A 16,109-nucleotide genomic window follows, 5' to 3' on the forward strand; every position below is an offset into this window, starting at 1 on the left:
AATGTCACAGTATCTGTAAATGGAATTCTTAAGTCAAAGCACCTTGTTTTCTGAACTGATGAAATTTCAGATATCCATAGTATGTACTCTGCCTGGTAAATATATTCTCCTCTTTGTTTTCTCTTTTATCACTAAGCTATAGTTTTAATCACGCTGAGGGTCTTACTGTTAGGAAACTGTGTCTTGGGTATGTTGCATTTAAACATTCATGTGTATTTCAGTATCACATTTTAATCTATAAAATACAGTTTTTCCTACTGATTTTTTGATGTTTAATTTACTATAATTATTTCATTATTTCTTTATTGCAGGTGTGTTTGAGGAATAATCCTCTCTATCATGCTGGTGCAGTGGCCTTTTCAATTAGTGCTGGAATTCCTAAAGTTGGTGTGTTAATGGAGTCTGTTTGGAATATGAATGATAGCTGTAGATTTCAGCTTCGGTCGCCAGAAAGTTTAAAGAACATGGAGAAAGCTAATAAAACTACAGAAACAAAGTAAGTGCTCTAAAATATTGTGAGGAACTTCTTTAATACACCTGCTCATAGGTGGAAATCTTTGAGAAGCATTGAATTATGGATCTCAGTCTGCTAACATTTTTCACCTAAATGGATTATTTCTCTAAGGACTATAGCAAGTAATGGAGAGAAGCAATTAGGTAGGCAGCCTTGAATAAAGCATAATTTTCAGGATTTTTGAGTTTTTATTTCGGTTCCAATTTTCACTAAGGACAATTCTTTAATTTGTACATTTTAAACAGTTTTTAAATGTTATATTAACAAGGCTTGGTTACCTAAAGATATCAGAAAAATGAATAGGTATATCCAGAGCTTTGATCAGTCTTTATAATGAATTTGTGAGAAAGCAGACTTACTTATTTATGACTTTTGCATGCTGTCCCAAATGAGAGAGATTTCTTACAATAAATTAACTTGAAACCAGTTTAGATACAAATTAATGAAATTAGAAAACGTGTAAATGGGATAAGAAAAAATGAAATGGCAATTCTAGAATAAAAACACAAATTCTAAGCCTGACTGACTTAAAGTACATAAATTACTTTTTTCTTTGAAATCTTAGGCCTGAAAGTAAGCAGGAACCAGTGAAAACTGAAATGGGCCCACCGCCTTCTCCAGCCTCTACCTGCAGCGATGCGTCTTCAATAGCAAGCAGTGCATCAATGCCATATAGTAAGTTACATGGAAGGAAATAGTTCGTAATTGCATTGTCACTAATTGTAGCGATTTATCCATAATTAATGTCTAAATATTTAAAATCTTAATATAGTTATTTGGAAAATGCCAAATTTTTGATCTATTTTTATATTTTTTATTGTTTTTAATCACTGATGTTTTCATATTTTCTTCATCACATTAACTATATATGAATGTAGTATCAAGACATAGTTGCTCTGAATTCTGCCTGTTGCTTGTAGGTAGCACAAGGCCGAATTGCTCCTGTTGCATTCTCCAGCCAGTGGGAGTCACTAATTCATCCCAGCAGTGTGAATTCCACATCTGACATATAGAATACATTATTAGGATATTGTCAGATTGATTTAGCTCTGCAGGAAATTTTTGTTCCTCAGCTGTTTCTGATTACTTTAATTGTTGCCGCTGATGGGAAATTTTGAACAGTGGCAGTTGAGTAACACATATACAAATGGCCTAGTTACTTGTTCTTCCAATATTAATGGCTTTGCAGATCTGTGGTGGATTAAATATAGAGAAGATCTCCTTATCTGCAATAAAGGTTGCTGCCATACTGTTCGACTCAGAAGACATTGTGGAGGGGGAAGTATTTCACACATGGCAGAATGTTGTGTGGGCTTTTACACATGTATAAAGTACTTTTTTCATCTGTGGTTTCTTTATATGTGGTTGTTAACCTGAAATGGAACTCCTGTAAATATTAAGATCCAGGTTTATGCAACTTGTAAACAACAAGCTAGAATCCTCAGCAGTCCTGCTTTATCGTTATGTCCAAATGCAGCCAACCTTTTAAGAATAGATTCAGAGATCAATAAAATATTTAATAGATGAAAGTGTTTTAATGAGAAAGTTTATTTTTATTTATCCTTCATATTTCTTAAATCACCTATCTCATTTGGTTATAATATAATTATATTGTATATAAATAAGTTGCATTGCAGCCATATGCAGATTTTCTATGATCAAATGTATTTTAACACCCCCCCCCCCCATTCTTTGTACTTATCTAAGAACGGCGAAGATCTACCCCAGCTCCTAAAGAAGAAGAGAAGGTGAATGAGGAACAGTGGTCTCTTAGAGAAGTTGTATTTGTGGAAGATGTTAAAAATGTTCCTGTTGGGAAGGTTTGTATAAAACAAATTCCATTTTTGTTTTCTTTTGGGTATTGATTTTCTTTTTTTTTTAATTACATCAAAACTTGTCATAGTAAATATTTTATTCTGAAACAGAGATGTGTACAAATATTTTTGAACTAGATGCTGTCTATTTTGAATGGCCGTAATCAAAACAAGATACATTACAAGCTGCTTCTCTGCTGCAGGATATTATCTCAAATAGATGGAATATTTTTTCTCTGTAGTTATTCTGCTAAACGGGAGCTGTCGATTAGTGTTAAATATATATTCTCATATGCAGTCTGAGATTATAAGTGATGTAGCTATCATAAGTCACTTAATTAGAATATATCACTTCAAAATAGCGGATGCATTTTGAGTATATAATATTGCAACATAACAGTTTTAGTTAGGTAATTGCAGTTTTAATGTGTTGGGGGTGGGGAATACTTTTTGGTTTTGAACTTCTTTAAAGGCAGCATAAAAATAAAATACATTTAAACTACAGCTTCTAGGCAATCAGTTGACAACTTTCAGAGCTCGTTAGTATTCTGTAAGTGATATATTAATGGGGACATAGTGGCTCAATGGCTAAGACGCTGGGCTTGTTGAGCAGAAAGGTCGGCAGTTTGGCACTTCGAATCCCTAGTGCCATGTAACGGAGTGAGCTCCCATTACTTTCCCCAGCTTCTGCCAACCTAGCAGTCCAAAAGCATGTACAAATGCAAGTAGAAAAATAAGGACCACCTTGGTGGAAAGGTAACAGCATTCCGTGCGCCTTCGGCATTTAGTCATGCCGGCCATATGACCACGGAATTGTTATCAGACAGCCCTGGTTTTTCGGTTTAGAAACGGATATGAGCACCGTCCCCTAGAGTTGGGAACAACTAGCACGTATGTGCAAGGGGAATCTTTACCTTTAAGTGATACACTGGATAACCTGCTATGTTACAAATTAAGAAAAAAAGATTCTTTGTGTGAAGTAAGATACTAGATTTTTTTCATTCTGTTCTGATAAAATACTAAAATGGTGGCCCAGAGCAATCCTGGGAGCACAGAAGCTTTTAGTGAGGCTGGAAGATTTGTTTAAATTGAATATAGGCATCTTCCACAAAAATAGATTATGATACTACTGTGCTGTGTTGCTACTTCAAGTACATGTTCTTTAGCAAAACAAAATTATGTGTTATAATACTGTGGTATGCATATGGTAGAAAAACTGTCTGGGACCTTCCACTTTAAAAATAAGGTAGGCAGCATCTCTGATGCTAAAGGTATTTCTTAAAACTGCAATATTTTTAGTATATCTTAAAACTTAAGTTTTCAACTTCATTACATTTTTCATTTTATTCTATTTACATACTTTTGTTCTAGGTATTAAAAGTGGATGGTGCTTATGTTGCTGTAAAATTTCCAGGAACATCTACTACTGCAAATTGTGCAAGCAGCACTGGTTTAGATCCTGATCCCTCTTCTCTTCTTCAAGATTGCCGATTGCTCCGAATAGATGAACTACAAGTATGTGTAGTAATGAGAAAACATGACCGTGTAAATGGTTAGCAGTTTGCTGCTAAGGGCTACGTTACCATTTGCTAATCATCTTTAAAAAGATGTCAGCTATAGAAGATGCAGCAATGAGCAGCTAATAGAAGGGACTGGAGAACTGATAATGTGAAATCTTATATTTCATGAACCTTGATTTTTTTTAAAATGAGATTTTAAATGAGATTTTAGAATTACCCAAATTCTATCTTTTAAACAAAAACCTCGTACCATTTATAAAACAGCAGTAAATTCAGAATAAGTAAAAAAGTGTAACATGCTTTTAGTTTATCTATCTATCCATCCATCCATCCATCCATCTCAGGGGTGTCAAACTGGCATGGATTGGATGCGTCACACGCAGGCCATGCCCACCCCAGTTCCGCAAAGGGGAAAACCACCATGAAACATCACATGATGGCAACGTGATGTCGCGAGTTTGACACCCATGATATTATAGGATACAATGATGGATATTTTGTTAGATTACATTAAAAAGAATGTGTCTAATGATGAATGTCAAATTAATCAAAAATTTTAGCCAGAACAACTTCAAAAAATCCCTCAGTATGTTGAGTAAATGTCAAGGACAGTGAATGGAGGGAAGGAATTGATTTCTAGCATCATGTTGACCTATTTGTCACCATGCAAGTAAAAATAGCTTGGCCGAGACTCCAGAAGAATCTCATTACATTTTTAATGAGAGAAATCATTAGATACAGCAAGTTAACTGAATTAGAGTCTTATTTGTTACAGGTGGTAAAAACTGGTGGGACACCAAAAGTTCCAGATTGTTTTCAGAGAACTCCTAAAAAACTATGTATTCCAGAAAAAACAGAAATTCTGGCAGTTAATGTAGATTCAAAGGGTAAGTGTGAACTTTTTTCTTACTCACTTTCTTGGCTTATCTATGGTTTAATAATAGACAACCTGTGACCCTTTGGATCATCCTTTCAGAGACATTTCCTTACCCTCAATACCATAAAAAAGACAGAATTTCTAATGCCTTCACTAGAAAAGTTATGATGCATTCAGAGATGTATCTGCCATCAGCAGAGGAAATTCTTTATGATGTTTTATATTATTCCATAAACTGCTTTATGATAATTTTTATGTCATAAAATGTTTTATAAATTTTGCCAAGTTTCAATTCCATAGTTGTAGGTCTTGGATTTTGAATTCAGTCTGTAAATTAGGCCATTTGAGGTACTTTGGTTCAAAAATTGTTGCTATGATGAACTGTTTTGCCCAGCTAAAGTTTACAGGAACAAGACTTTTAGTATATAAATATGTTACATTAGCATTTTCTCGCCACTTTTTAGGAGTCCATGCTGTTCTCAAGACTGGAAATTGGGTTAGATATTGCATTTTTGATCTAGCAACTGGAAAAGCAGAACAGGAAAATAATTTCCCCACTAGCAGCCTTGCTTTCCTTGGGCAGAATGAGAGAAGTGTTGCTATTTTCACTGCTGGACAGGTTTGTTTTATTCTGAAATATTTAGAAATGTGCTTTAATGCAAACTTGAATTATTTTGAACTATGTCTTTATAGGAAACCTATCAATATTCTTGATCCATATACAGGGTGCATATTTTTTCTTATATTTGGAATGCAAGGAATAGGAAAGGAAAGAAAGCTACAGATATTTAATACTATCAAGAGGGTTTGTCCAAGCCTATGGCACAGTTCAGTTGAGGGGAAGAAAATGTTGGGAAGGTCTCCTTTTCTGTAATATTTGGAACTATTTCATTGGTGAATATACAATCCCTACACAAAATAGGAATGGTCAATTCCCATCATCCCTAAAATTTGTGATATTGTGATATCTATGTTACTGGATGAAATAATAAAATGTGTGCATCAGTGGTGGGTTGCAGGCTGTATGCTCGAAACAATTTTTCATTTGAAACTTTTTGCATATTTATAATAATTGCTCTTAGTTTGTGATTGCTTTGAAGACAAAGAGGTTGTGATTAAGATGAGTTGAGCTGGGTTTACTTCAGGAGCTGATACACTGCTAGAGGCCCCATTTGTCTTGTTAAAATAGGCAAGAAGGCAAAAATATTCAACCAAAAAAATAGCTGGTAGATGAGGAATGTAAACTTCTTTGTAAAGTATTAACTGAAACAATAGGAAAAAATAACTAGAATTTTGTATTTCATGACATTTTGCTTTTTAAATAGGAATCACCAATCATTCTTAGAGATGGAAATGGCACTATATATCCAATGGCAAAAGATTGTATGGGTGGAATAAGAGATCCTGATTGGCTTGATCTCCCTCCTATCAGCAGCCTGGGAATGGGAGTACATTCCTTAACAAATATTCCTGCTAATTCAACCATTAAAAAGAAAGCTGCTATCATCATAATGGCTGTTGAGGTAATTAAATGTATTGAACATGCTATATGCTAAATAAATAATTAAATAAATATATTAAGCAAAGTTAGAGGCATTGTATCTTTTAGTAATTTTCTCTCCTGGTTTGCATTCAGTGTTTGTAGATATTCCTAAATAGTGATTTTATGAAGATTTCTGCTGTATTACAAATACTTTGATTAAATCAAAGATCTTTTTCAAAGTTATATAGTTTATTTCTAAAGAGTTGTGCAATTTAAGCACCCATTACCCTATAAAGTTATAGCTAGAAACTTTAAAAATATAGTCCGGTAATTGCAGATTGTTCTGCTTTGGTGTTAAATATACTGAAAATTAAAACAGACATTTTATCTCCTTGTCAGCAAGCATTTGGCTACAGTCAGAGATTTTAAATGTACATTATATTGCTTGCCATTTCAGGCAGGTAGATTTTAAAGGGCCAAAATTTACTAGTTTTATAGATCATGCACTTTTGACTGAAACCTACTGGTAAAATTAATTAATGTATAAAATGCAACATTGATCTTTTATTATCATATTTTTATTGATTGTATTTCTGGCTCACCCCTTTTCATTAAAATCAGAGCAGTAACATAGTTTTAAAAAATAAACTGCATACAGTAGCATATACTGGGTAACGGTGCCTGTTTTATTTTTTGGGTGCAGAAGCAAACTTTAATGCAACATATTCTGCGATGCGACTATGAGTCCTGCAGACAGTATCTTATGAACCTCGAACAAGCTGTTGTCTTGGATCAGAACCCACAAATGCTACAGACATTCCTTGGCCATCGATGTGACGGAAATAGAAATATTCTGCATGCTTGTGTGTCTGTGTGCTTTCCAACCAGTAATAAAGAAACTAAAGAGGAAGAAGGTAAGCTGAACCATCTGATGCAAATTCTTCTGCACATTGTTGAAAGAAGGGTCCACTGTTATTGAGAAATCAATTTTGAACTAGCTTTGTACATATGTAGACAAATTAGTCACTTTGAGAGTCTTTGAGATTCAAACATTATACCCATGGCCAGCACAGCTACCTGGAGACTTAAAAGTGGGCACAATGATATGAAGCACTTCAGTTTTAAATCCAAAAATACGTTTCAGAGCAGGATGGACCTGCATACTACAATTGTTGGTATTTAAGCTGCGTTTTTTTCCTGGACCAACAGAGTCCTTTAGAGCAGTGGTCTCCAACCTTAGCAATTTTAAGACCTGTGGACTTCAACTCCCAGAGTTCCTCAGCCAGCAAAGCTGGCTGAGGAACTCTGGGAGTTGAAGTCCACAAGTCTTAAAGTTGCCAAGGTTGGAGACCACTGCTTTAGAGCAGCCATGGGAATGCTGTCAACACCTCCTTAACACAAGCATATAATTTCCTGGAAATACAGAAGATCTGTATTTGAACTGTCTGGATCTCCTGATATTCCTGGCACTTGACAGCTGTAGAGTAAAGGGGAAAGGAAGCTAATTTTGGCCCCCATTCTCTAAATCATTGATAGGCAACTTATGAGTTGTTTGTGACCCTTAACTGCATCACCAAAATTTAGTAGCAAAACTTCTGATTTCCAATGATATTATCATCTGTGGGTTGGGTTTTTTTTGTTTTTTTTTGAACAGCTGCCTTAGACAGCTGGGAAATTATTTGCACTTTTATTCCATAAACATTCATGCAAAACCAGACTCAAATATATTTATTTCCATACTTTCTGGTAATATTACTTGGAGGCAAAATATAACAACAACAATGTCAACTACTTTCTGTGTTACCCAGTGCTGCTTTAAATGCTCTGTAAGCTATTTTTGAGCCTGTGAACATTGCGTCCTCAAAAAGCATCATTACATTGCTAAGAGATTGACATCCACATTTACTGAATGTTATAGTAAAGAGCTTAAGTTGCCTTGCTAGCCATTAGTTGACTGTCAATTGATCAACATGCTGATACCGTACTTTTCAGAGTATTAGACACACCCTTTTCCCTCAAAAAAGAGACTGAAAATCTGGGTGCGACTTATACACTGAATACAGCATTTTGTTTGCCCCTGAAACCCCACCCCCTTCATCAAAATGGTCGTGCATAACTTGTAGGAGGCCATTTTTTGCTCAATTTTGCTTCCCCCACCAGTCCCCCGGAACACTCTACAAGCCTTCTAAGGGCTATTCATGCCCTTTTTTTGAAAAAAAAAAAAAAAAAAACGGGCCCATTTTCGCTAAAAAAGGGGTGTTTTGGGGGAGGTTTGCAGAGTGCAAAAACTTTTTTTTTAATTTGCCTCTTTAAACTTTATTAAATAAACTTATCCCTCTCATTATTTTGAATTTGAGTAAATATTTGATATTAATATGCTATTCATATTAGGACATTTATATAAAAATGACAAATGCATGTGAAAGATAAATTGTTTCAGCCATGATATCAACAGTTTTTTCAAGGTTCTTATTTATGTTTCAGAAGCAGAGCGCTCAGAAAGGAATACGTTTGCTGAAAGATTATCTGCTGTTGAAGCTATTGCAAATGCTATTTCAGTGGTGTCAAGTAATGGACCAGGAAATCGTGCAGGTTCCTCCAGCAGTAGAAGGTAAGTTAGTGGTGAATGATGATGTTATCCTTTCAGTCGAGTCTCACTTTTAGTGATTCTATGGGCCAGATCACTCCTTATCTTCCACTACTTCTTTGAATTTTTTAATGTTCTGGCTGGTGTCAGCTTTGATGCTCTCCAGCCACCATGTTCTTTGATGGCCTAGTTTTCCTGACTCTTACTGCTGACTCTTCCAAACATAATTGCTTTCTCCACTGAATAAGCTTCTTGCTTATTCAGTGAATGTTTTCAAAGAAGACACCAAGAAAGTTCAGTTGCCTTTTGGAAAAAACACATTTGGGACCTTTGAATTGTGATGCTGGAGAAAATTGTTTTTAATAATTAATATTATTATCGAGTAATGTAATGTGAATCACAAGAAAACTGCATCATTACAGATGAAGTGAAATCAGGTTTGGAAGCCATAATGAAAATAACATATATTTTGTAATACAAAGGTAGGATTCACTGGAGAGAGCTGACACTTAGAAATATTAAAAGCAGTTGGAAGGAGAGGCTAATGAAAGGCAAGATGGCTGGATACTTTTACTTCATTACAGAAGTATAAACTTAGAAGAATTTACCAGCTTGGCAGGCAATTTTGGTAAAATTATATATCTATATTTCTAAAAATGCACCATTAATTATGATTTCCTTTTTATTGTTAGTTTGCGACTGAGAGAAATGATGAGACGATCTTTGAGAGCAGCGGGTTTGGGCAGACATGAAGCTGGAGCTTCATCAAGTGACCATCAGGATCCTGTTTCTCCTCCCATAGCTCCTCCAAGCTGGGTTCCTGATCCTCCAGCAATGGATCCCGGTAAGATCCTGAGATGTTCCTCTGCATAATTGCAGATTCCAAACAAATGTTAATGCTATGTCAGAGGAAACCTGTAGCAAGAGTAATGTAAATGTAAATATAAATGTAAATGAAAGACATATATACCTAGCATTAAATACCTATAATAGGTACCGTATTTTTCAGAGTATAAGACGCACCTTTTCCCCTCAAAAAAGAGGCTGAAAATCTTGGTGCGTTTTATACACTGAATACAGCATTTTTTTGCCTCCAAAAACCACACCCCTTCACCAAAATAGCCATGCAGAGTCTTTAGGAAGCTTTTAGAGAGCTCCTGGGGCTGGGAAGGACAGAAATGTGCAAAAAACGGCCCATTTTTTGCTCAATTTTACCCTCCTCCCAGCCCCCAGGAGCACTCTATAAGCTTCCTAGATGCTATCCATTCCCCCCCCCCCTTTTTTTACAAAAAAAGGACCGTTTTCGTGAAAAACGGGCTGTTTTTTGCTCACACACCCCCAAGCACTCTGCAAGCCCCCTAAAGGCTATTCATGCCTTTTGGGGGGGGGGAGGGGAAACAGGCCCGTTTTTGTGAAAAATTGGCTGTTATGGGAAGGTTTGCAGAGTGCAAAAACTTTTTTTTTAATTTGCCTCTTCAAAACCTTGGTGCTTCTTATACGGTATATAACATAATCTATTTGACTGCATGCAGTATTTAATGAAGTTAAATTATCAAACAAATGGATGTTTGTAGCAATTGTTGCTTATATTAAGCTTGTTGCTTGCTGTTTGTTAGTTACTTCCGACTTATTGAATAACCTTTCACTAGAAGAAAACTTCAAGCAGTGATTTCTTTTTAGTTAAGGGGGGATTTCATGTTGGGATGTGTTTTATTTATTGATGTACATCCTGCTATTCTATTTGCTAAAGATGGTGACATTGATTTTATCCTGGCTCCTGCTGTGGGATCTCTTACCACAGCAACAACTGGCACTGGCCAAGGACCAAGCACTTCTACCATACCAGGTGAGAGAACATTATTTGATATGCTGAAATACTATGTAGGTGCATTTACCTAAAAAAATTATACAGGTGTACTAACTACTGTTGTTTGCAAGTATTTCTGTAAGTCTTACAAGTATATTCCATAATAATTTGCATGCATTAAAATATGTTGTTAGTTAAAATGTTTCTTTAGAATATAAAATGTCCAGTCCTTCTATTTCCACTAATATTAATAATGTCATATCACATTTCAAATATAGTCATAATTGTCACAGCAACAAAGCAGCTTTTAAATTTTGTTTTTCATCCATGCTCTCTCATTTGTAGGTCCTTCTACAGAACCTTCTGTAGTGGAATCAAAAGACAGGAAGGCCAATGCACATTTCATACTGAAATTGTTGTGTGACAGTGTTGTTTTACAGCCATATCTCCGGGAACTCCTGTCAGCCAAGTAAGGGTCCTCTGGTTAAATTTCATGCATACTCTTGAGAAGCAGGTAGAATAATTTGCTTCTTCAAAACTGTCAGTATTTGGCTTTATTCCTGCTTTTTCAGTCATGCATCTTAAGTTGAAATCATCTGTCCTCATATTCCCCTATGTATATTTGAAAATAAGGACTCAAGTAAAATGTATGCTGTTTTTTTTAATGTTTATATGGTGATTATTTAAAAAAAAACTTTCCTGAAGATATTTTAATTGGAAAATGACATGGATATATTTTTACTTCTAGGGATGCAAGGGGAATGACACCATTTATGTCTGCAGTCAGTGGCAGAGCATATCCTGCTGCAATTACTATTTTAGAAACTGCACAGAAAGTTGCAAAAGGTATGGATATTTTTTTTAAAAAAATTGCTAATGATTTAGGATTTTTTTCTTTTGGGAGTTTGACACATTTTATAATATAGAATGAATAGAAAATTGCAGTTTCCTTGCTACTTGTCTATATTACATGGAATATTCCCCTTCTCTGTGGTTGGATTAATTCAGCTGAAGGAATTTTCTTCAAAAATTTATTTCTTTACCCTATATGTAGTGGATTATATTTTAATTGAGACCCAGGTTGTGGAGTGGTTAAGGCACCAGGCTAGAAACTGGGAGACTGAGTTCTAGCCCTGCCTTGGGCATGAAGTCAAGTAGGTGACCTTGGGTCAGTCAGTCTCTCTCAGCACTAAGAAGGAGGCAATGGCAAACCACTTCCAAAAAAACTTGCCAAGAAAACTTCAAGGATTCATCCAGACAACCTCTGAGAATTGGACATGATTGAATGAAGAAAAAAACTATATTCATTATTTATTGCCATTTTATCTTGTTGACTTAAAACAGTTTCAGTTTATTAAAAGAGAGTGTATAGCAGTTCCTCTCAATAAAGTCAAATAGTCACAGGACAACCTACTTCTAGAAAGAATTTAGCTTACTCATTGCATAATATGTAACTGAAGTAAAACTGTGTTTCTTTTTCACTGTTGTGAAGCTTCTGAGTATTAAGGTTTTTAAACCCCTGGTTCTGATGTTTAATTTGGAACCTCCCCTCCTCTTTCTTCTCCTTTTTAAAGCAGAGGCAATGTCAAGTGAAAAAGAAGAAGATGTCTTTATGGGAATGGTTTGTCCAACTGGCACAAATCCAGATGACTCTCCTTTGTATGTTTTGTGTTGCAATGATACTTGTAGTTTTACATGGACTGGTGCAGAACATATAAATCAGGTAAATTTAGGGAGTCTTGGTTGGCATTTTTGTCATTTGTTTTTTGCTGCTAGGTTAAACATCTTTATTTCCCCAAGCTTACAATTTATTTTAAAAAATCCTCCCTCCCTCCTTCCCTCCCTCCCTCCCTCCCTCCCTCCCTTCCTTCCAGACTAAAACAGTTTTGAAATCTCAGTATTTAAATCCAGTTGTAATTATTCTTGCAATAAACTCATTAACTTATGTTTAATTTATTTCCTTGATGTTAAAACTATGACTAATTTGGTATTCAGCCAAAGCGATAAGTGTTTACTTAGATGTTACCTTGCCTTAATACTTGTATGCTAAATGAAAAATCTAATCTTGAGTAACATTGGGAAAGGAAACAGTGCTCAGCTGATGTTTAATAATGAAAAGGGACATATAAATAATAAACCAGAAGAGTGACTTGGATAACATTCCTATATGGATTTAAAAAAGAGAATTCTATTAAAGTTTTGAAGGATTTTTTTGAGAAGAGACAAAGAAGAAGAAAAAAAATCTAGTTCTAGGATATATTTAAACAGATTAAAAATCCAGATTGTTAAAAAGTAAAGGGAAGTAACCTAAAGTTGGTTACTTCATCAAGGTTAAAATAGATAGGTTACTATCTCTGGTAACCCTTAATGGAATTTTGCTGACCAGAATGACAAGACTTCATAGTTTTGTTTATAAATAAGAAATGAGACATGGGAAGAAGAATTATTTTGTTGTATTTTAGGTGAAATTTAAGTGATAAGTTAATAAAATTGTTTTATACTTGCTATGACGAAGGGAGAAGTTACTTTATATGTTTCTTTTTCTTTACTTTATTCTTATTCTTTCCTTATTTTCTATTTTTCTCCCCCCCCCCCCCCTTATTTTTTCCTGGGTTTTTCTATTCTTTTCTACAGGTTTTCTTTTTTTCTTTTTTAGTTTGTATTAACTTTTACCTTTTTAATTGTAATGCTTAATAAAATTATTGCAAAAAAAGTGAACACAGCTGAAAATTAGCCCACTTTTTTTTTCTAAAAAAACTCCTATTCTTAAGATAGTTACTGCTGCAAATGCACTTTTTCCAGTGTTTGCCTATTCTACAGAATGAGAAACGGAAGTCATAGTTTATGCCAAACATCCAGTGTACTTCCAATATCTATATGTAGAGAGAGAGGGAGGAGAAGAATGTTAATTTGACTTTTTCTAAAATGTTGTTTTCCTCCCATTTCAGGATATATTTGAATGCCGAACATGTGGTTTATTGGAATCTCTGTGCTGTTGCACAGAATGTGCACGAGTGTGCCATAAGGGCCATGATTGCAAGTACGTTTATGTTTATTATAATGAATGTCACAGATTCTTTTAACTACACCCATTTTAGTGGGCTCTAAATACAAAAGAGCCATCACAACACAGGTATTCACAAGCTACTACTCACGACCATTCCATTTCTACTCCTCCTACTGCTATTCCAACCACTACTTCTGGTGAGTTTTGCTAGAGAAAATTGCCTCTTTCTAGGTGTTTTAGGCTACTTCAGGCTGCTTTACTTCCATACATGAACATATAACAGGTTCCCTCCACACCCAGCTGTCTCTCAATAAGCTTTTCTATCCAGTGAAGTTGTGCTGGCTGGGGAGATGGCTGAAAGAGATGGACAATAGTAACAAGGAGTGGCCCCTTCTGGGCAGCCTGCTCTCTCACAATGAGATTTAAAATTGTTATGTTTTTCTGCTCTTAATGTATGGAAACATAGGACACATAAGTTGAAATTCAACATGTGGAGTCCATTTCTGTTGGGGTGAGAAAGGGAAGATTCCCTCAAGTCAAGATTACCGTATTTTTTCTGAGTATAAGATGCACCTTTTTCCCCTCAGAAAAGAGGCTGAAAATCTGGATGTGTCTTATATACTGAATACAGCATTTTTTGCCTCCCGAAACTCCGCCCCCTGTGCCAAAATGGCCGTGCATAGCTTTTAGAAGGCTTTCAGAGAGCTCCTGGGGGCTGGGGAGGACAGAAATGAGCAAAAAACTGCCCGCCCTCCCTCCCGCCCTCAGTAGCAGTCTATAAGCTTCCTAAAGGCTATCCATGCCCTTTATTTGACAAAAAACGGGCCCATTTTTGTGAAAAACAGCCCATTTTTTGCTCATTTTTGCCCCCCATCCCCCGGGAGCAGTCTACAAAGAGTGCAAATTTTTTTTAAAATTTTCCTCTTCAAAACCTTGGTGCGTTTTATACTCCGGTGCGTCTTAACTGCGAAAAATATGGTAACTCTAAATCATCACATGACCTTTGCCATTTTCTTTTCTTGGCAACATTTGGTAGCTTGCCATGGCCACTTTCTGAAATGTTTTTCTACTTCCCAGTCAAATATACAGCATGGTATGACTTGAGTGTCTTCCATCCAAATGTCAACCGATCCTACTTTCTCTCTCTGACTGTCCGTCTCCTTTCTGTTTAGATACAGGGGTTTGAGTTTTCCTCCTTGTCAACATTTGCTATATATTCACAAGTACTGTATTTTTTGGAGTATAAGATGCTCCGGAGTATAAGATGTACCTTAGTTTTTGGGGAGGAAAATAGGGGTGAAAAAATTCTGCCTACCAGGTATTCATCTGGCTAGTCCTTAGCCTGGTCAGCTTCAGCACATTAGTTCGCTCGCTGATGTTGAGGTTGGGGATGGTGGGGGCTGTGCTTTTAAAGCACAGCTGATTGTCGGAGGGAGCAGCAATTTGAAAAGCAGGCAAAGCACGGAAGATTGCTTAGCTCATGTTTGGGCTGAAAAACAGCTTCAAAAGCACAGCTGATCCTCAGAGGGAGCTCCAGTGACTAAAGTAGGCAAAGCTTGGACAGGGCAAGAGAAGGCAGCAGCTGTTCCGGGTAGCCATTTTGGGCACTGCACATTGAGCATTTGGAGACTGAAAACGCAACACGCAGAGCCCCAAAACAAGCCATTGTTGGTGGCAATCTCTGCAGCCAGGAAGAGGATGTGCGGAGGCTGAAGGGTAGGGACTGGCGGGTGGACAGGGCTACATTCAGAGTATAAGACGCACCCAAATTTTCAGCCTCTTTTAGAAGGGAAAAAAGTATGTCTTATACTCACTTAGGCAAGGGACAATTTACTCTCTTTCACAATTGTTACTCTTAACTTAGTACAGTCTTTTATACATGACCATAAAACTCACATTTTTAGATCTATATTTCAGATTGATACGAAAATTGATCATAATTAAAATTTCCTCTCTTTCAGGCTTAAACGCACATCACCTACAGCATACTGTGATTGTTGGGAGAAGTGCAAGTGCAAAACATTAATTGCAGGACAAAAATCTGCCCGTCTTGATCTGCTTTTCCGGCTGCTTACTACTACAAATCTTGTCACCATGCCAAATAGTAGGCAAGTGCCTGTTTATTCCAAATGGGAGAATGTGATCTGGGAAATTCAGAGCAGTCTTTTTTTTTTAACACTTCTCTCCGTGTTCTAGGGGGGAACATCTTCTACTGTTCTTAGTACAGACAGTTGCGCGACAAACAGTAGAGCACTGCCAATACCGTCCGCCAAGAATTAGAGAAGATCGTAATCGTAAAACTGCAAACCCTGAAGGTAGGCCGTTCAATGACTTACAAAATTTTCTGCTACAGTTGTACCTGTTACAATCTCCCAGCACACATAAAAGGAGGAAAATATATAATATAAATACTATTATATTAGCTATCCCAGGCTTCTCTTTCCATTATTTTCCTGCCTGACTTAGGATGAACTTAGCAGCTATTTTTGTTATATTTCCA

The 16,109-nt window shown here is 36.2% G+C and overlaps 1 protein-coding gene across 7 annotated transcripts in view; it reads left to right on the plus strand.

The window, feature by feature from the left end:
* The window catches only part of UBR5 (ubiquitin protein ligase E3 component n-recognin 5), an 83,490-nt gene that overhangs the window by 38,124 nt on the left and 29,257 nt on the right, over positions 1 to 16,109 (plus strand). For 5 of the 7 annotated variants that reach the window (XM_014068785.2, XM_014068788.2, XM_014068789.2 and 2 more), the window contains exons 14-30: positions 312 to 496; positions 1,080 to 1,189; positions 2,222 to 2,334; positions 3,700 to 3,843; positions 4,624 to 4,735; positions 5,190 to 5,344; positions 6,051 to 6,248; positions 6,912 to 7,122; positions 8,693 to 8,819; positions 9,488 to 9,639; positions 10,546 to 10,641; positions 10,948 to 11,071; positions 11,351 to 11,448; positions 12,177 to 12,325; positions 13,551 to 13,642; positions 15,571 to 15,717; positions 15,806 to 15,924. In XM_014068785.2, coding sequence (XP_013924260.1) covers positions 312 to 496; positions 1,080 to 1,189; positions 2,222 to 2,334; positions 3,700 to 3,843; positions 4,624 to 4,735; positions 5,190 to 5,344; positions 6,051 to 6,248; positions 6,912 to 7,122; positions 8,693 to 8,819; positions 9,488 to 9,639; positions 10,546 to 10,641; positions 10,948 to 11,071; positions 11,351 to 11,448; positions 12,177 to 12,325; positions 13,551 to 13,642; positions 15,571 to 15,717; positions 15,806 to 15,924 — 2,332 coding nt within the window. The remainder of the gene's footprint in view (positions 1 to 311; positions 497 to 1,079; positions 1,190 to 2,221; positions 2,335 to 3,699; positions 3,844 to 4,623; positions 4,736 to 5,189; positions 5,345 to 6,050; positions 6,249 to 6,911; positions 7,123 to 8,692; positions 8,820 to 9,487; positions 9,640 to 10,545; positions 10,642 to 10,947; positions 11,072 to 11,350; positions 11,449 to 12,176; positions 12,326 to 13,550; positions 13,643 to 15,570; positions 15,718 to 15,805; positions 15,925 to 16,109) is intronic. The other 2 variants (XM_014068786.2, XM_014068787.2) reach the window with 2 other exon arrangements.

This window comes from Thamnophis sirtalis, unplaced genomic scaffold, assembly GCF_051295495.1.
Source record: "Thamnophis sirtalis isolate CommonGarterSnake01/CBP01778 unplaced genomic scaffold, rThaSir2_p1.2 scaffold_2, whole genome shotgun sequence".
NCBI lineage: Eukaryota > Metazoa > Chordata > Lepidosauria > Squamata > Natricidae > Thamnophis > Thamnophis sirtalis.